This window comes from Dermacentor albipictus, chromosome 6, assembly GCF_038994185.2.
Source record: "Dermacentor albipictus isolate Rhodes 1998 colony chromosome 6, USDA_Dalb.pri_finalv2, whole genome shotgun sequence".
NCBI classification, from domain to species: domain Eukaryota; kingdom Metazoa; phylum Arthropoda; class Arachnida; order Ixodida; family Ixodidae; genus Dermacentor; species Dermacentor albipictus.
The window spans coordinates 102,091,135-102,111,103 of record NC_091826.1 but is presented as its reverse complement, the minus strand read 5'-3'; the positions used below and the strand labels follow the sequence as shown (position 1 = coordinate 102,111,103).

General features: G+C 44.1%; 2 protein-coding genes across 8 annotated transcripts in view; one reads left to right on the top strand and one right to left on the bottom strand.

Annotated features, from left to right (window-relative positions):
- The window catches only part of Prim2 (DNA primase subunit 2), a 90,997-nt gene extending 74,817 nt beyond the window's left edge, over nt 1-16,180 (top strand). The window contains exons 12-13 of the mRNA XM_065446217.2: nt 5,905-6,033; nt 16,023-16,180. Coding sequence (XP_065302289.1) covers nt 5,905-6,033; nt 16,023-16,051 — 158 coding nt within the window. The 3' untranslated portion in view covers nt 16,052-16,180. The remainder of the gene's footprint in view (nt 1-5,904; nt 6,034-16,022) is intronic.
- Tdh (L-threonine dehydrogenase) overlaps nt 16,135-19,969 on the bottom strand; it is an 88,405-nt gene continuing 84,570 nt past the window's right edge. For all 7 annotated transcript variants that reach the window (XM_065446221.2, XM_065446224.2, XM_065446222.2 and 4 more), the window contains one exon: nt 16,135-19,563. The gene's annotated coding sequence lies outside the window, so the exon portion shown is untranslated. The remainder of the gene's footprint in view (nt 19,564-19,969) is intronic.

The window sequence follows — 19,969 nt, the reverse complement described above, 5'->3', positions numbered from 1 at the left end:
AAAAGCCGAGTCGTAGGCTCTTATATTTTCTTTAAGAAAATGGAATAAGAAATTGACGGGTCTTTTTCATGGAGCACTGCAGACCAATCTATTTGATATACTAATTCTCGAAAATAACCAACTGTATCATCATTTATTTTTCTGTGTGTTGATAACCACCGTACTTTGGAAGGCATTTGTTGAGTGTTGGGAAAAAAAACGAAAAACGGGAGATGATCACTTAAGTCGGAAGCAAGAACACCTGAGATGACCTCAGTGTACCAGTGGTCCGTGAAGCACAAATCTATGAGGGTTTCTGCTGTAACTCTCGTGGGCATATTTGTAACATTTTTACAACAGAAACTAGCTGTTATATCAGTTAAGTTCCTGCTGGCTGTACTTACAGTTTGAATGTTGACATTGAAGTCACCAAGCATAAACAGGTTTTTGTTCGCAAGCAGTACCGAGAACTGCAACATTTGTTCAATGCACCATAGAAAATTGTTGACATCACCTGGAGGGGGTCGGTACACTAAGATATATATGATATTAGATGATTCGACAGCTAAACACTTCATAAGTTTAATTCACAATGGAACACCGCTTCTAGACATTATACAAAATACGACGAAAGTATAGAGAAATGCCGCCACCTCTACAGTTGTTTCTAAAAAGTGACACATCAGAATACCCATCAAATTGACAGTAGATAAATAAAAATGTTATCACTCTTATATCTTAGGTTTCTAGTATTAAGACAAAATATCGAGATCATTTTCTGCACCAGTTGTATTAGTTTTCCAATGTGTTTGCAAAAGAACTCGGCAATGTAATAATCTTCTTGGAAAGGTATAAAGTCACTAGCCATCGCTTTGCATTGACATGTCCACATGCACTAGCTGTCAACAAGCGACTACTGGAAGCACTGCTTGGCTGCGGATTGTTGCTAGAAGCAATCATCTTGTCTAAATCGTCCTCACTTTCAATACACAGGGCCCGCTCACCAGGTGCTCTGCGTACGAGAACTTATCCACCTTTCTGCCAAGCAAGCCAATACCCTGTTTCTGCCGCCCTAGAATGTGTCGACCACGGCAGACGCTTGTCTCTTGTATCGTAGAAATGAACGGGCGATTTACTTTGCCTGAGCAGCTTTGCTTTTACTTGCCAGATTCATTTAGTTTTGCATGAGACATACCGTATCAGCACAACAGTTGTTCGATCACCTTTTGCTAGCATTCGGTGTATTCCGTCTATTTCCTGTTCCGTTAAAGAGAACACATCAAAAGGCCTCATGAGTTCATTTACCCTGTCCAACAAGTCCTCATTGTCAATCTGCAAAGGTCCATATAATGCAAAGTTGTGTCTCCGTCCGTATTGCTCAGTGTCATTCAGCTGGTTTTGCAAGTCAACGATTTTGTTTTCAGCAGTGAAATTTTCCGTCCTACTTAAGCATGCCTTGATCTCGATGATTTCTCAAGATGGTTGACCAAGTGCTTATTCACTTCGTCATATTAATTAGACATGTGTTTTACTGAAGCCTTCAAATCAACTACCGAGTCTTTTGACTGGGGAAGGGAACCAACATTTCCTGCCAGAGGCATAAATAGAGATAACTTTGCATTCATAGCTTTCATTTCGCTATTTAAGTAATTATGTTCACCTGAAGGTGCTCCTTCGTCAGTAACAGGCTTGTGAGAGTGCCTGCCAGCTTCACAAGTTCGACACGCCCGCTGCAATAATCTGCCATCAGTTTTCATGGCGTTAAAAGTCCTAGCTTTCAGGCCTGAGCGGCTACAAATGTGATAACTAAAATCACATCCAGAACAGACCGCTGACAAAGCACCTTGGTGCAACTTCTTGGTAACAGGCAGGACAGTTGTCAGATTAATCAGCCATTTTGAGTAAGCGGCTAGAAACAGTCGCACTCGGCAGCAGCAACAGTAGTTGGTTAAATAAATTCGGAAGCACCAACCTGCGAAACGGAAGAAATGCTGCTTAGATGCACTGTACGGGAAGTCAACCACACTGCCGCTACTGCTGAATGCGACTGTGTGAAAGAGATGCCCAGCAAACACTGGCAAAAGTTTGTAGGAAGTGATGACGTCGTTGACAGCGGTCATCCAACCATCCAGCGCAGAGTAGAGCTGTCTGGTTTTTCTTGATGGGCTTGCTTGTCTGGCCAGAGGCAAGTCACGGCAGTGACAAGATCTAGCGAGCCACACCAGCCTCCATAAAAGACTGCACGGTCCGGTCCTTGGAACCCGTGTGAAAAAAATGTGAAACTGGAGAAATGCTGCTTAGATACACTGTACGTGAAGCGGACCACGCTGCCGCTACGCTCTAAATGTATCAATTTTTAGATCTGCTGGGTTAATATCAATTCCCTCAACTCATCAATAATTATTTCAAACTTTATATCACTATTTGTTTTAGAGTAATTTTTAATGAATCAATACTGCCGAATGCGACACAGTGTCAGACAAAAGCGGGGAATGCACATCACATCACTCTGCGCTGCTCCGTGCAGTCATTGGCGCTGCATGGGTCGACTGCAGTCTGCATCATCGGTAATGATTTCTCAAACCCCGGGCAGCCCACGGCAAGTCCGTGCGACGTCTCCCCAACCCCTTTTTCTTTTTTGGCCACACCCATCTGCCGTCAATGTAAATGCACCTGCAGCCAGGAGTGAGTGCACGAGTCACGTGATATTTTTTAGCCTGCCATGTAAATCCAAGCCTAGTCTTGTGACAGGTCACTCGAAGCTACAAAAAGAGACCTTTGTGCACCTACCAACAGCACTGGGAATGAGAGGCCGCCGTACAATGTTTCGAAAAAATGGCGGTTTGTCGACTTTCTGAGGGTCGGGCGAGCACTGTGAATAGATCTACATTGATCCAAACTAAACTCTAACTTTAGTTGCCAGCACCTAACGGTACAACTCCAATCAGGCCTAATGGGCTAGACAATGTGGCCATCTTTGTGGCCGTGCTGAAAATTTACCACCGACTGCTGTGATAATAGGCCATATATTGTTGCAAGAAAGTTTGTCGCTAATATATTCCTATGTGTGGCTTATCACTGATTGGTAGCAAGATCACGCATACAAGTTAGATTGGCAGCCGTTGACACGATGTTTGAATCTGCGGCCAACCACCATTGACTACTGTGAGCATGCATACCAAGTTTGCCTGTGTGCTCACATGTGGGCAGAAAGCTCTGAAGTGCACAAATCTGCGTGCATGAACACTGAATTCGCGAGTCCGATATGATCAGCTTACCTTAGGGTAGCTAAATTGGCCCAATCTTCATACATGCTTTTGTGCTTTCCACATACGCTGCTTTTGTTGTTCCCTTTGTTTGCCTAGAATTCAATGGTTTCGATTGGTCCCGTCAGCCTGGTCGAACCTTATACTGATAGAGAATCGTGTGCCTTGAGAACAAACACTGCGTGCATCAGGACACCGACTATTCGAAAAACCAAATATTCGAGAAATCAAATACAAGATATTCAGCATGGGAATTGAATTGATTGAACATTCACTAGTCAATTCGAAGTCGAGTATTTTCACACCTCTCATTATTTGCTAGCAGAGGTCACATGAGCCATTTAGACATGTTTTCACTGGGAGCCTCCTCGCTCAACAATAAACTTGTTGCCGTCTGTCATGCACATGCCATTCATGTGCATGATTACAAAGGAATCATTACAACAGATCTTCCGCAACAGCATGAAGATGACTATGACAAACGACGACTATGGAATGGTGACACTGGAATCACTACAGCAAAACGAAGACAGTAGAGCAGTTACGACGACATGACGATGATGCAGTGGTGACAATGGCATAACAGCCATCGGATAATGCTCTGGTGTGATGATAATGTGATGTGAATACTAGAATGATGTTGATGGTATGACAACAGTGGCGTGGCGATGATGGAATGATGACAGTAAGAATCGCTATGACAAAGTGACAACAATGGAACGATCACACTGGCATGACAACAAAGCTGGAGTGATGATGATTGTACAATGCCGATGACTTGACATTGTTGTTGTGATGACAACAGCGCAGCAACATGATTGAGATGCTAGAATGATGCTGATTGCATGATGACGACGGTCTGATGAAAGGAATTACAGAGCTAGAACAGCAACATTAGGTTGACAATGCTAGAATTATTACCATAGGGTGACGATTACGGTGGTGTGAGGCAGCATTGCAACAATAGGAATCACTACTAGAAAATGACGACAATTAATGGTCACGATGGCATGGCGATGATGCAATAATGCCAATAGCCCTATGACCATGGGATGATGTAGTCAATGTGACTACGACGCCATGGTGACCATTGCATGGCAACACTGGAGTGGTGGCGAAGGTTTGGTGACAATACGATAACAATGCTAAAATGACTATGATGGCATGACAGCAACAGTACGACAATGCTTCATTGATGACAACTGTATGACCACAACAGCATGTCCACAATGGCAGGGTGGCAATGAGATGACAAAGGTATACTGATGACAACAGAATGGCATTGATGGCATGACGACATTGTAATCACTCAACAAAATGACGACAATGTAAAGACTACCATGGCGTGACAGTGACAGAGTGTTAGTGTTGGAGCTCACATCTGCACCTACATGCATTACCTGCTGTCACAGGGCACCTTAATTTGATCTATATAAGGTGTTTCCACTATGTCCAATACCAGCCACTTGTCCAAGCCTGTAGCCAGGAGCCAGGAAGGATGACACTGGTCCAGTAATGGTGTGATGACATTATTTTCTGTATGACCCACGCATTCGGCAAGACGTGCTTTGATTTGCACAACATCCGGTGTTTGCTTGCGCTATGTTCAGTACAGACCCATCCTTCCAGACTAGCCAGGAGCAAAAGGTGGTGACAATAGTTTGACCAGGACGGTGGGTCAACCACAACAGCATGAAGGCAACTCTGTGACGACGCTGGAATGACAATCGCTGTATGATGATGATGGCGTGTTGGCATTGGAGCTCGCATCTGCGCGTGCGTGCATCACTTGTCGCCGTGGGCCAACTCGATTCACACTATATCGGGTTTTTGTTCGCACCATGTTTGATGTCGGCCAATTGTGCAAGACTGTAGCGAGGAGCCAACAGAAATAACAATGGTGCGATGACATCACTTTCAGTATGGCCCACGTATTCAGCACGACAGCAGCCAGCAGAGGGAAAGCTGAAAAAGGCGAAGAAATCTCTGCTTTAAAGCTATTCTTTCTTGACATTGCTGCCAGAACGCAGCTTGTCGCACGTCCCATCAAACATGCTAGTACCGTTAGCAAAAGTGATTACCTGTAGCAATATCCAGCATGCTCAAGTGAAACGAGTACAGATTGACTATGCAGGGAGTTCAACTCACCTGAAGCTCATGGTCCATTGCATTTTCTCTATGACCGCTGAACAGAACTGACAAAAACAGATCTCGTCCACAAACGTGGGCACCACACCTGAAGGGGGTAATTTCATGGATTTGAGGGTATAACAGCTATTCACTAAGCCCCTGCACGTTCACAAACCATGATGCCTCCTTGCCTTGGCTTTCAATGGCTTGCAATGGCTATGGTGTTCTGCTGCTGAGGGTGAGGTTGTGGGTTCAATTCCCGGTTGCTGCACCTACATTCCAGTGGGACCGAATCCAAGAACAATCGTAGACTTAAGTCTAGAGTCATGTTAATAATGAACCTTGAAATCAAAGCCATAGCCTCATGCATAGCTTGTGTCTTGCTTTAATACATTAAACTTCACAATTTGATTCGGTTTCATTTTCATTGTTCAGAAAAAGATCACTAGTGGAATCTGCTACTCCATACAGTATATGTACATATATATCTTTTAGCTGTTATTGACAAGAGTGGCAATTTTGTCTGCAGGTTCCCTGAGAAATATTGAGACGCAGAAAGCAGTGGTGTATTCTCAGAAGAGTGGGAAAAGCGTGGAAGACTTCGATGACAACATGGACGACTGCCTGGAGGAGATGCTGTCTAGTGCTGAGCAAAAAGGTGAGTAAGTGGTGCAAGGGGAATGGGATCAGTTTCTTTTGCAGCTCAAACCACTCAAACCAGGAGCGCTTGAGCAGGTATAACGATGCTTTATGACTCCCGTTTACCCTCCCATGGAAGTCAGTGTGCACACCACTTACAGTGCAGCCGCGAGAGACAAAATAATACAAATCATAATAAAAGTGCCCACAGGTGAGCAAGGTGGCGGTCACACTTCTCAATGAGGTGCGTCCGCAGCGGAGGGAGATTGTGTCGAGAGAAATGTGGAAGCGGAGGACTCATGGAGTGAATGCACTATGAGCAGAAAAAATGGCTGTGGCTTAGCTAAGGTTAAGCCCAGGATGCGAAGCATACTAGCCTTTATTTTAGTTGTTGAACCACTGTTTAGCCTGGTGAACTGCTGTTGCTTGGCTATATTTGGTTCGGCTAGATGAAGAAGCAACTCATGCAGGCGAGCGCACGAGCTGAGACCCGGCTATGTAGCTACGCGGCCACAAGCGAGCGCACGAGTTGAGCCTCCGCTTTTGCAGCTGTTATGACGTCATATGGTATCTATGCGGCCGCGCGCTGCGCAGCAAGGAAGAGCGTGGTTGTGCGGCTAGTATGCTTCGCATAAAAAGAAAAAGAGTGTGCCTACTGTAACGGCAGTGCACTTGACATGCGGTGTAAGTCAAGTGGTATAGATCCTTTACAGCGCTGTACCCATGGGCTCATAATCGCTCAGGTGATGACATCTGGCATTGAGTGCCTTCTGACTGGTGCACACTTGCTTGTCTACAATGGCCACGGTAGGTGCAGGCACAGCTCAGGCAGCCGCTATTTCAGTCACCACGGTGAGCAGTGAGCGGGTAGATGACATAGGACATTGGCCAAAGCTGCCAAGGCAGTGTAAGTATGCCTTTCATTTATCCGTTCCGTCTGCACTGCAGTCTTAACAGTGTGCAAGCCTACCGACTGAAGGTGACAAATTTAGCAGTCTGATGTTTGCTTTTGTCCTTTATAGTCTTGTCTTTACAGTGGTAGATTTGCAAGGCTCTTAAGGCATGCATCCGTTGTAGTCGTCACTGGTATGTGGGACAACTTCCTTCATGAATAGACGTGTGTGCATGATCAGAAAATGCCTGTTTGTCACCTGCTTTGACAACGTTGGTTGATTCTGACCATGTAATTATTGTCGCCAGTGCTGATCAGATATCTCGGGAATAGTTTCCCGATTACTTACAGACAGATTAAAACGTGTCCATGTGCACATGGACAGAAATATTACAAGGGTGGGGAGGACGTAGCGTGACTTGCATGCTTATTGAAGTTCAAGAATCGGTATTATTTTGTACCAGCAGTGGCAGTAAGGCTGTGTTGTTGCGGCAGGTGTTGTTAGTGTGGCAGTCATTGATGGCAGTTGGCTATTTAGTGCTGGCAGTTCAGTTGGCCTGTTGTGCTCGCGTTGCAGAAAGGTGTGCATGACAAAAGTTCCTAAATAAGGGCTTTCCTTGTGCATCTGAGGCAGATGAAGCTCGCGCACAGTACATCTCATCCCACACGTTCAAGTCTCTGTCACAGTTCTTGCAGTTCACAGCAGAGCACGCCTTCCGTCTGTTTTTCCACATTTTGAATAAATAGCACTAAACAATTCCCAGCCTCTCCGCGGAATGTTGGTTGAGCGCCGGGCAGCATCTGATGCTTGCTTGCTTTAGATTCAAAAGGCATTCAATGGCATTGGGCCTGTGGCGGCCCCTGAGTGTGCAGTCCACATGCTGCTGGCTGTAAAAAGTCTGTAAGGCATCCTATGGGAGCACGGCAAAAGTTGTGAATGCACAGCAGTTGCCTAGGCGATGGAGAAGCCACTGCACATCTGATCATGGTGTCTGAGATTGGGCAGTGCATGGCTTCTTGGTGAACATCTTTCACATGTGTGCAGTTTTTGAAAATTGCCAATTTGGTTATGGTAGTGTGGATATTCACGGCTCCGGCGTCTTACATTATGAGGGGTCTATATGCTGTATAACTTTTTGTGTAGTAGCAGTTTCAGCGCACTAGAAACATTACAGACTTACTGCAATAAACTGATTTCTCACCTGGCTTAAAAAACATGTAACGTAGAACTACATTTGCACCTCAATATAACGAACACTGATATGACAAATTATAGGATACAGGGTATTAAAAAAAAAATCGGTTGGCCAAGCTTTTTTTTTTTTTCCTCTCTCTCTCTCTCTTTCTTTATGGGTAACCTGCACGACTATAACGAAACGGAAACTACAACATTTAATTCAATATCCGATACACTTGAACCTCGTTATAACAAAGTTGAAGGGACAGCCAAAAAAACTTTGTTATATCCATTGTTGCTATATCCTGCAATATATGTCCAATGGGGCGCACAACAGTAAACATGTAAATAAGAAAACAGCCTGCGGAGCCGCCAGCTACATGGCCATGCATGTGATGAAGTTTGAATAAAACAACAAAAGATTCTTGTGTGTGTCACACGACTTCCTAGCAGCTGAGGCAACAACCTTTAGGTAGCTGCCTTCTGTTCTATTTTGATGGTCTTTCACGTCCGCTTTTCGCTTGGCTCAAGTGGAAGCTTCCAGCCAAAGTTGTGGCCATTCAGCCCACCAAGTGCTACCAGTACCGGCAACTTTTGCAGCAACAATAGCACAGTTGAAGCTTCAGCAGAATCCGTCTATTGCACGACAGCATGATTGGTGCTCTTGACTTCATTACTTTTAGCAAGTAAAGTTGATCACTTCACGTTCATAAACTTAATGTTATTGCAACATCAGTTTCTGCTGTGCTTTCTAATTGCATATTGTTTAACTCCGGCTTGCTAAATTGCTCATGCACTTGTTCACATGTAGAGCTGCTGTGCACCTTAAGTTATGTTTTGCAAATGCACGCGAATTAAATCACATGTTCACTTTAGAAGGCTTTGGGAATGTAGTTTAGTACTCCACTGATAAGTTCCTACATGTCTCTTTCCTGACTGCTGTATCATCTTCATGTTGTCCTGGCACAAAGGTCAGACATGATTCATCGCGACCAGGCATCACATTTTTAAGGACGCGATGAGGCGAATTTAATTATACAGGAATTTACTGCACTGCTATGCTCTTTAAAAGGTAAATTTTGCATCCGCCTAAGAGTAGCTCGAAGCTACAAGAGATACCCATACGAGCTTCTTAGAAATTAAGCTTCACTATTGAAAAAAAATTCATCGATGCTCAGACCAGGACAAATTTTTCATCAACTGTGAACCTCTGTTGTGAACTGTGAAGCAACAGCGAAACTCGTACGATCCTTGTACGTAGCTTTGTGCTACTCTTGGGTGCATAAGAATTTTCCCTTTCACGAATACTTCTGCACCTTGCAGATTTTTTGCAGAGCTAATTCGCCAAGTATACTTCATAGACTTTTCGAGTGAGAGCTGCCTGGGCACCACTGTAATCTGCAGTGGAGAGTTGTGAGCGAGATTGGGCACATTCTCAAACACCACTTGGGGAGTAATGGCATCTGTTCTAGCTCTGCAGCATAAACAGCGTAAAAACATACAAAATAGATAAACAAGCCACATTTGCTCGCACACAAGCTTTCCATCAACATTAGAAATTGTGGCCACATCCCCGTCCTTTGGCAACATCCCTGTCCTTTGGCCACTCTTAAAATGGCTTTATTGCTGCGTCTGTGATCTTCAGATAGCAGATGTAGCACCGAACATGCGGAAAAGCCAGAAGTGCCAATTGTCAGGCATGATAATGTTCTGATACATGATAGTGAGACATACTGTCATCTACTACTATGACCTACCAGCTGTCAGTGAATTTCATCTGTTACAAATCTTGCCTGGAGACATTTCTTGTATCCTTTGTATCAATAAAACCAGGCAAATGCAGTACAAATCTAAAATGATTGATTTTTCTGTGGTTTTCGCTGTGTCCACAAATCTGGGCTGAATGAGCAAACTCTGAGGATAATTTTTTGGTACGGGAAATATATTGACTATATTTTACACTTGGTCCACTTCGAAAACCCCTGGCATTTCAAAAATTTGTGTGATATAGACGATTGCTGTTGAAATGGAAGAGTAGAAAAGGGAAATAGCTGTTCTGCTTCCAAGTACAAGGTCACTGGTTCGATTCTCAGCCTCTGCATTGTAATGGAAATGGAATGGAAAAGAAAAATGCTAAGATATTTCAGATAATCTAGACCATCTGCCATTGTTTGTTGCTTTGGAACATTAAACCCAGTAAGTCAGTCAGTAGTCAATCAGTCAATCAGTCGATCATGAACACCATGGAATGCTTCAGGCCTTTGACCATGTTAGTTTTCACTTGTAAAACTCAATTGCTATAGCAGATGAAATAAATGCTTTTGCAACAGTACTCGCCGTTACACATATGTATCCTCAGTGTCAGGTTGCACCCTTTTAATGAGTTAAACTTGTAGCCAGGCTTTAACATAAGCATGCCTGCCAACTCTCTCGAATCTTTATTGCAAATTATATGGACACTCCTGGCGTATCTCTGTTGTCCCCATGTGCCATATGTTGTACGTGCGAGTGAAAGTATGCAAGGGTAAACCAACGATGGCGGCTCGATCTCGTGCACACAAGGTGGGAAAGCGAGGAGGAAGCACACTGTCGTTTGTCATACGCAAGGCACCAGGGGAAAGAGGAGGTGTTCTGATTTGGCGGCTGCTGTGTATGGTGCAGCCACACGGGCTCTATCTTGAAAACGACCTGCGATGGGGCACAATTCGCAGAGTGCCGATAGCTTCGTGTGCGCTGTGTTTTCACCACTTAGTTCATGTTGCAGTGAGAGACAGCATGAAGGTCAACTCGCTTAATGCTGCTGCCACGCTTTCTCAGTCTAGCATTTCAACAGTGAGTTCCTGCGGTCATAGAGTGAGATGCATTCATGTTTGCTTGTGCGCACGTAACACCATGCTTGTTAATTTAGCTTGTAAGGCAATGTTTATACATGTTTATGCAGCCGATTAAACTACTAGCCTTTGTATAGCCGTCTACTAATTTGCTGTCACAATCGATGCTTCACTTTTCAGGCGAAAGTGTGACTTTTTGTAAAGTTTATGAATCGGAGCCTGTTCTACGATTTTGCAAATGTTGCATTACATTTTATTAAAAGTATATGCTGCTCGCGAACAAAAGGTTTTAATTAAAGGTGCCATAGCATGGGGCAGGATAACGTTGAAACAATAATGCGTGCAAGAAAGAAATTGTTATGGTACCTATCCCGCCTTCTTCTGGTAGAACAAGATGCCATAGAACAGAGGGGTACTTGCTCTGAGCAAGTTTATTCAGACAAGCTTCTGAAGTGCATGAAATCGGCAATCAGTGCCCTTCAGTCTCTGCTGTGCCTAGATTGTTGCTTGTAGTGAGCTACATCTAAAGATAAATTATCGATAATCAGGGTGTCTACCGACCGGGAAAACTGGGAAAACCGGGAATTCTCAGGGAATTTGAATAGTCTGGAAATACTCAGGGAAAACTCAGGGAATTTGTGCTGCTATCAGGGAAAATTACCTGTAACTTTAGTGAAAGGGAACGAAAGTCGTGTTAATGCTGGCTCCACTAAAATAGGAATCGCAAAGAATCGCCATTGACGCAGTGTCATCGGCACGATGTATTGCCAAAGTAGTTAACGACCGATTTTCCAGACGCCCGATTTTTCGGACATGCTCGATAATTCGCACGGCTTTGCGGCACCACCACGTACTCCATATAGTCAATGTATATTGCCCTGACTGCAGGCCTGAAATGGCATCAATCAAAGCCACCACCGCCGCCATTTTGATCATCTCGCCGCCTCGAACTGGCCCTCTCGCACGCAGTTCCGCTGGCAGCCGTAGCCACTACCGCGGCAACGTTAAGCCTAGCTGCTTCTACGTTCGCTATTAAGCTTCTTGCCGTGCGGTGCCATGTTTTTAATTGAAAGAATTCGCCGCTGTCAGCAATGGCACCGACTCCGCCTTTGTAATCCTCGCGATTGGCTTCGAAGCTCGCAGAGCACAGCGCGTTGCGTAATGCCAGTCACCGAAAGTTAGTTTCGCCTCAATACAGTAGTGCTAGGCAGTGCAGCATAAGAAGAGTGGGAAGGGGCAATGGTCACGGGACACAGTATGCATTCCTTAATTATACACGCGTGCACCCCCGTCTCATGTCAAAGTGCGAGCACCGATACGCCTAATAAGTGTGCTGACAGGCTTTAAAGGAGTACTGACACAAAAAAAATCCATGTGGTTTTTTCTGCTTTAATAAGTAGTTAATGACCCAGTAATCACGGCACGAGACCTCATTTACTTCAGAGCGCGACAGGTAATTATCTGCAGTCTTTTTTGTAGCGACCAGTCCCAGTTTCGGTTTCAGAGAGCAACGAAACGGTTCACCGGGTGTGTAAACAAAGTGGCCACGTGTTCGCAAAAAGCCATGACGTATGCTCTGCCGCGCAGCCAGCGTGTGGCGCGCCGGCACGCGAGCTTCGTGTTGCTAGTCGTCTGCTACGCCTGCACGTGGTTTGCCATGTCCTCGCCATCATCGTCGTCGTCGTCCTCGTTTTCGTCGTCCAGCGGCGACGATTTCCTGCATGTGGGAGTCGCCGCCGTATTAGACGTGGCCAATCACTTTCAATTTGACCCACTGGAGAGCAGCGACTCGGATATTGCGGCCGGCGACGGCGAGCACTGCAGGAGACACACGGTACGATTCGGCGTCCGATCCGACGTGCGGCGCCGCATGCTCCGGCATGCGGCATACGATGAAGCGGGAGACACACGGTCCGATTTGGTGTCCGATCCGGCGTCCGACGCGCCGGAACGGCAGCCGGAATCGAGGTGTTTTGCCGTGCCGAAGCGCCGGATCGGACGTCCGGCGTGCGACAAACCGGGCAGATTTTCATCGTCCGACGCGTCCGACAACCGCACCGTCGTCTGGCCGCAGCCAATGACAGCGCGGCTGGCATGTGACGTTCCCTCCACGGAGGCGGCGCTGGCTGGCCGGTTTCTCGCAGTGTTTTTTTCCTTGCCTGCTGCAGTTTGTTTCCGACACGAAATAGTTACCAGTTCAGTAAAATTATCTCGACGTGTGCCTGTTATTCAAAGCAACGCCTAGTACACTAGGACTAAGCTACTGGCGAGATCAGGAGACGCGACGCGAGGGCATTTCGCGGGCAGACAGCACACACCGACCGTCTGAGGGAGGCTGCTCGCTTTGCTTGCACGTTTGCCCTTCGCAACGACTGCGTCGACTAAACCAATTGTATTTAATTACGGGCGACCTAAGTGTACAGTGTTAATTGTTTTGGCAAACATAAGCGCTCTTCGACGAGCTCGGGTTGGATCGTAAGCGCCGTCGGCCGCGGCGTCTGCCTAGCTAGGCCTACCGGCCCTATCGCTGGCTGTTAGCGGAGTCGTCAGTGGACGACGCGCCGTCGTGAAGTGTTCTGTCACTCGCAGGGGCATAACGTTATTGGCAGTGTTCACGTAAAGCGACGCAGTGTTGTGGAGAGTTGTTTATATTGCGTTTCTCGACGTGGCTCTGAAGTCAAGCTGGAGGGCTGGATCTGGGCGGAGCTTACGCGCCGCTCAATCTTTCGTATGCACGCACCGTGTGTCCCGAACAAGCCGCATGGTAGCCAACGAAAATTCGTGACGTAGCCACATGACATAGCGTTTTCTTGGCTATTTACAGACCCGGGTGATGTCAATGTCGCGAGGTGCTCTGTTTTACGATTGGCTGCGCACACGTACTTTAAAATTGATTTTAAATATGTTCTAAGCGATATTCGCCGCTGATATTTTACACACGATGTGTGTGTGACCCACTAAATCGATCTCACAAGTTATCTCGACTTCAAATTTTTGTGTCAGTACTCCTTTAAGAGTTTTTTCGGACGTGCTTGTGGCAATTTTAGCCCTTAAGGGCAGTTAAAGACATGCATTCATTTTTTTTTTTTTTCGGATAGTCATATTTTTCGGATGTTTTTGCGGCCCCTAGCGAGTCCGAAAATGGGACGTTGACTGTACAACTGACCAAGAGGATGCTTCAAATGATCCATAGGGTGAAAGGGTGGTGGCAGAAGGAGGATGAGAACCGAAAGGACCGACGCACTAAGGAATATTAACGGGAAAGGAAGCGTGCCGCCGCCTTTTTGAAGTAGCTTGAGCTCTAAAAACAGTGTTAGCTGATGCCGAGATGCAAGTGTCCCTCATCCAAACCAGAATAAACTCTTTAAAGCAGTGAAACCCAACACTGATATGTTGTGTACGGGGTGAGAGTATGTCAGGACTGTTGAGGTTGACTTCCCAGCTGCAGAGACAGAATCTTAATTGTGACAAAGTTCAGGCCTCATGCCGATGAGCTTGCTATCAGTTGATAGCAATATCTCATATTCAAAAATATTTACTCATGTATATATGCATCTCCTTTTCATTCGTATTTGAAAATGTTCAACTCAATTTGGAATGGGTTTTACCATTTCTTTCGCTGTGCATTTTACTAACACCGTCCTTCTGTTTTGTTTTTAAATAAAATAGATATTATTTCTTACTATTCGAATTGGATTGTCATTTTTTGTTTGTTTGTTTCAGCATGCTTACTAGAGAGTGACAGCATTCGTGCAACATGGTGTCAGCCTGTCTTGACATATTAAAACAAAGTTGTGGCTCATTCAGGGAATATTGCAAAGGTGCTCAGGGAAAACCTGGAAAAATCAGGGAATTCGTAAATGTCAACTTGGTAGACACCCTGATAATAAAATGCACATGTGTCCTATAAAAGGTGTGCACTGAAGGCAAACTTTAAAAAATGTGTATTTTTTTCACATCTTGGTTTATCATATCTATGGCGCTTTTACAAATTTTAATGTTCACAAGTTGGCAGGTATGCATATAAGGTGATGTGTACTACAGGCTTTCTTAACAATCTAATCCATCTATTTGCAAATAGATATAGTGAAACCTCGCTTATTTGTTTCCTAGGGGGCCACAGAAAAAGAACACACAATCCAGAGAAACATGACATTTGATAACTCTTGCGGCAGCATTACTGATGAAGCAAAAGCCACTTTTATCTTAATCTGAAGTTGAACAGCAAGCTAACTAACTGTTGAAAACTTCCCTATTAGAGCTCATTACTGCTGCCTTGCAAATAAGCTGAACAATCAAACACCTTTTCTCTCTCTTTCTTTAGCTGTCATATTCGCTATTCACAAAGTTAAGCTCGAGAGTTTTCATCTGGCGCCCGTAACAAAAGCCTCTATTCAAGCACGAGCAAAGTTTTTTTAAGTTTACTGCAGCCTTGTATATAAAAGTAAGCACATAAGCTGTATCAAAGGCCACGAGACAGCATCTGTTAACGTGGATTTGGGACAACGCCTTTTTGCTTTCTTCGCCTCTTCTCAACTTTCGGCTTTGTGAGCTGTGTCGAGATCGGCAAGCAGCGATGAATCAAACATGGCGATGGCAATCCTTCTACACTGCACAACAGGTTTTTGCAAGTGACCGTCTTCAGCAGCGACATGCTGTGGTAAACGTAAGCATCACGGACGGATGATGCTGCATTGATGCTGCATCGTTGCACTCCTTGGGCAAAACAGCGGCGAAGATAAATCTAACAGGAAGCTGAACACTACTGGTGCTTCAAACTGTGAGAACTGGAAAAACGCAACAAACAAGAAACTAATCAAGGTTCTACTGTACATGACAGCTCTCTTGTGTACTGTTTTGAAATTGTGGAAAAAAGAAATATTCCAACAAATTGTTTCTTTATTACACAATGTCGTAGCTTCTGAGGTAGCACGAATGAACTGGGATGCAGTTAAAGTGACATTTCTGCTGTTTCAGTTTTAAGCTAAGTTTGTATGAACATCTCTGCATTTACAAGAGCCTTCTAAGACAGCAGCATTGTTGATAAGTCCGCAGTCTGTCTGTTGCATCTGAGTAATTCCAGGAATTGTCTTCTTTCCATGCTACAGCTCAAGAGGAATCCATGATGGAGTCATAGCACTGACGCAGTGCTCCGCTGTTCCAGCAGTATTTATTATGTACACAGCCGTGGGCGAACCAAAAAAAGAAAAGAAGACGAAGAAGAGTTTTCAGCAATTTTTAATAAATATTCTGTTTTAACAATCCATTCCTTCCTTCAAAACAATAATGAAATAAGGAGCAAGGAATGGTAGAATGTCCTTCCTTTTGTCAGTGTGTAAAACAGGCACAGCAGAACCCCATTAATACAGCCTTCTTGGATACTTTTTTCTTCTTTTTTTCCAGTTATATACCATTGCTGAAGGTTAGTCTCTGGTGTGTTTAAAAGCACCAACAAGAGAGACTGACTTGGTTTAGACTGGTAGATCATTCTTTAAAGACTGGGGTTGTGTTGTCTACCAATCATTTTCGAGAATATCTACTTGGCATATGCTGATTAATCAAAGTGGAATGTGTATCGCTCCATCGAGGAATCGCATTGGGCACTACATCCTGCGAAAGTGAATGTATCCCTCCCTGAAAGCAATCAAGCAAAAGTTAGACCTGTCATCCTGAGTTAGCTGTGCATTTGTTTTTATAATCCATTTAACAGTATGTTACCATAATGCATTTTCTAAATTCTATTCATGCACTCCTGTGGAGCACGTATTAAAAGGGTTTACTGTATTCAATGACATGCTGCAAGGTACTCTTTTCAAAACAGTGAAGCACTTGTATGCAATCATGTAAACAATGACTAATGTGTGCAGTCTTGTCTGCTTGGTGTTTTCAGCTGTCCTAATTTTATAAATTCATGGTCCATGCAGTAACAGCGTACAATCTTTGTCATCAACAAAGCGTCACGTTTTCAAAGGAGAAATGATTGTTTGGCTGTGTCATTCTTAAGGCACTGATATTATTCTCAATATCGAATAAAATCAGTTCATTGGGTGTTTTGGTTTAGGATGGTGAGATGTAGAATGCACATTGTAACAAGGACGCAAGAGAGATGAAGCCTAGAGACAAATAGATCACTCCTTGTTTGTTATCTTCTGTCTAACTTGCGCGCTCTTCTTAAGCTGAACATTTTATGTCTGAGTCTGTTGCTCTTAAGTACAAGGAATGCGAGTCTTTACCAAAACATGACCTGATGTACAATGTGAAGTGTTTTAGCATTTGCATTCTGCAGCTTCTCAGCACTGGACCTAGCATGCCATCCTAAAAACCCTAGAGCCTGTTCTGTGAACTGTGTCGCACGAGTATGGTCAACTACGATTGGCAGGCGTGTTAGAGGCCCACTGATTGAAAGTGCTGAAACAGGATTGTGCTGTGTCAAGTTAACTGAAAAGCTGTTCAATTATTTTTATTTTTCACATGATTTGCGATATTTTAAGAGTGCCGCCTCAATGAACAGTTCATTTAGTTCAGTGTGCAATGCATTATAAAATACTACAAAGCACTTAGTTATCACTACACATCGTTTCATGCCTCGCAGTGAAGTTGTTTGTGATCTGTGATGTGTTCTTTGCAGAAAGTACTTCATATAGCAGTTCTACGATGTGTGGATGCAAGGTTCAGTCAAATAACATTTGGGCAACTTTGTGCTTCCAGCATGTGACATTCTGTGTTATTGGCCGCGAGCGTAACTGATGGGCTGTGGCCGCTGAAACTTGTCACTCTGCTCATGTAGTAGTAATAGTAGGCTTGTGCAAATATTCTATATATCCAATCGGGACTTCAAAAAAAGAAAAATGCTGCCACAGCAAACATGTTAAGGAAAGGAATTGTCACAAAATACAGCCATTGAAAAGCTTCTTGTACATAATGGGTAAGAAGCATCTAAAAAAAGCAGTCTTTAAATCTACTCATAACTAAAGAGATAGAGTTAACAGCTCATGCATATGCTGAATGTCTTGAATTACAAGAGCCTGTAAATACTCAAACAACAATTCTGACCGACACACTACATTGCTCTGTACAAAGGCAGAAATACATCTTTGAAAAGTTCACATTGAACAAACATGTGCACACAAAGCTGTCCTTATTTACAAGTTTGAGTGCTGAAAAATTGTTTAGGCTATGTCTAAAGCTGCTGTTGTATGCTGTCAACACTTCACTGCAACTGATACACTGATGCACTGATAGTTGCTGCTCACCAAATGTGCTGCTATGTTTAGTTGCCGCTGACAATATGAACAAAATTTTGCCCATCACAGTAGTGAGGGTATGTTCAGTTGAATAAATATCTGCTCCTATATGCTTATATCAACTCTGTGTAATGTCTACAAGGAGAATTTTTTGGATAGTTAAATTACCTCGTAGCTTAACTTTTAATTTGCCTGTAAGGTAAACACTGTCAACACTTGCAACTTGACAGATGTCGCACAATGAAAGACGTTTTTAAGGCACACACTTCTACAAAAAGCCACATTTCTTTTTTTCTTGCAAAGGTAACATAGCAATCACAAACTGTGCTGAATGAGAAAGCTCATCACTCTTTCACAGTTTTTACATCACGAGAGAAGTGTGAAACATTCGGCTTGTCACCACCTGTTTCCTGATCGCGACAGAAAAGCAACTGCTCTAGGTTTCAGGTTAGCCATGAGGTCACAAGCTGCGATGGCCGAAATGCATACAACTTTCAGTAGGGGATGTAGTAGCAGCACATGACAAAGTGAGGCTAGGAAAGAAGGCAATAGGTGTGTTTAACCCCTATTGCACTCATGAAGTTACGTCAACAGTGGTTGGGCAAGGGATGCCTTGGGCTGGAGCCAACATTTGACAAAGGGACTTGCCATCATTGGGGCGCTGACAAAAACAAGTCTCCTCAAAACGTTGGCTCTGATCCGAGACATCCCTCACTCCACTATGTTGATCACTTCCATCTTCATGTAAACACTTGTCTCGCATCATCTGTTTTCTTGCTGTCTTCTTTCTATTTTTCTTTTTATTCTTTTGCTACTTGTGTTCCAGCAGACATTGCCAAGCACAGTTTGGTGACTGCGTGTCTAACATGAATTAGTGAGAAGGCAAGAGAGCCATGCAATGCAATCAATGGGTGCTAAAACATGGAGCATTGGGAAGCAGATGTTCTTGAGATTTCATCATAATGCTCGAACTTTTTAGTAGCATCAGAGGCCTTTGTCAGGGTTTTGTTTACCATGCCCACACATTCACAGGAAGAATCATGAAGTTGGTGGAGTAGTGCACGGTTACGATTTCTCTTGGCTCAAATCCAATGGCCAAGCTCACTGCTTCAGTTGCATTGCTAAGAAGTGCTGAGATGAAGAGTGAATTTGACTCGCAGTTTCTAGAAGTTGGCGACAGACGTATGCTTGAAGCATCAAAATGGCAATGAAAAGGGCGTTTCAGGTCAGGTCTAGGTGTTCAAGCTGCCTTCGTTAAAGCACTGTGTTGAATAAGGATCCAGTTTGCAGCCAACTGCGATTGCACTTCGATGCTGACGACAGTGGTGGACGGATGGCGCGTGCGAGTCGTGAGGGAAACAGCGCATGCCCAGAACTTGCAGCCTCCTTTTTTTCTTGGCATTCGCTGTAATTGAACAAAAACAAAAGTATGGTGTGAGTAGAGAACTAGGCGAGTTAAAATTATCTTCATTACGTAGAAACACAAAGAGCGTGCGCAGACAAAAAGGACAACACAAGCACTATTGTAGAGGTGTTGGCAGTTTTCTTTTTTTTTCATTTTTATGCATTCCACTTTATACATATTTGTCATGTGCCTGTGTTAAACCTTCAGCTCAAAAGAGTGGTGCTTTAGTCAGCTCTTCCTTTTGCATCCCTGTCTGTTCTCTGCACTGCTGCATGATATGATATGAAAGTCATAAGGAGAATGCAAATGAAAATGCTAAATGGAATTTTGCATCCGGTGAAATCCAACATTGTCTTTGGCCCCCTGGTGTAGCATACTGCTGGTAGTGTTGTCAGACTGCATTTGA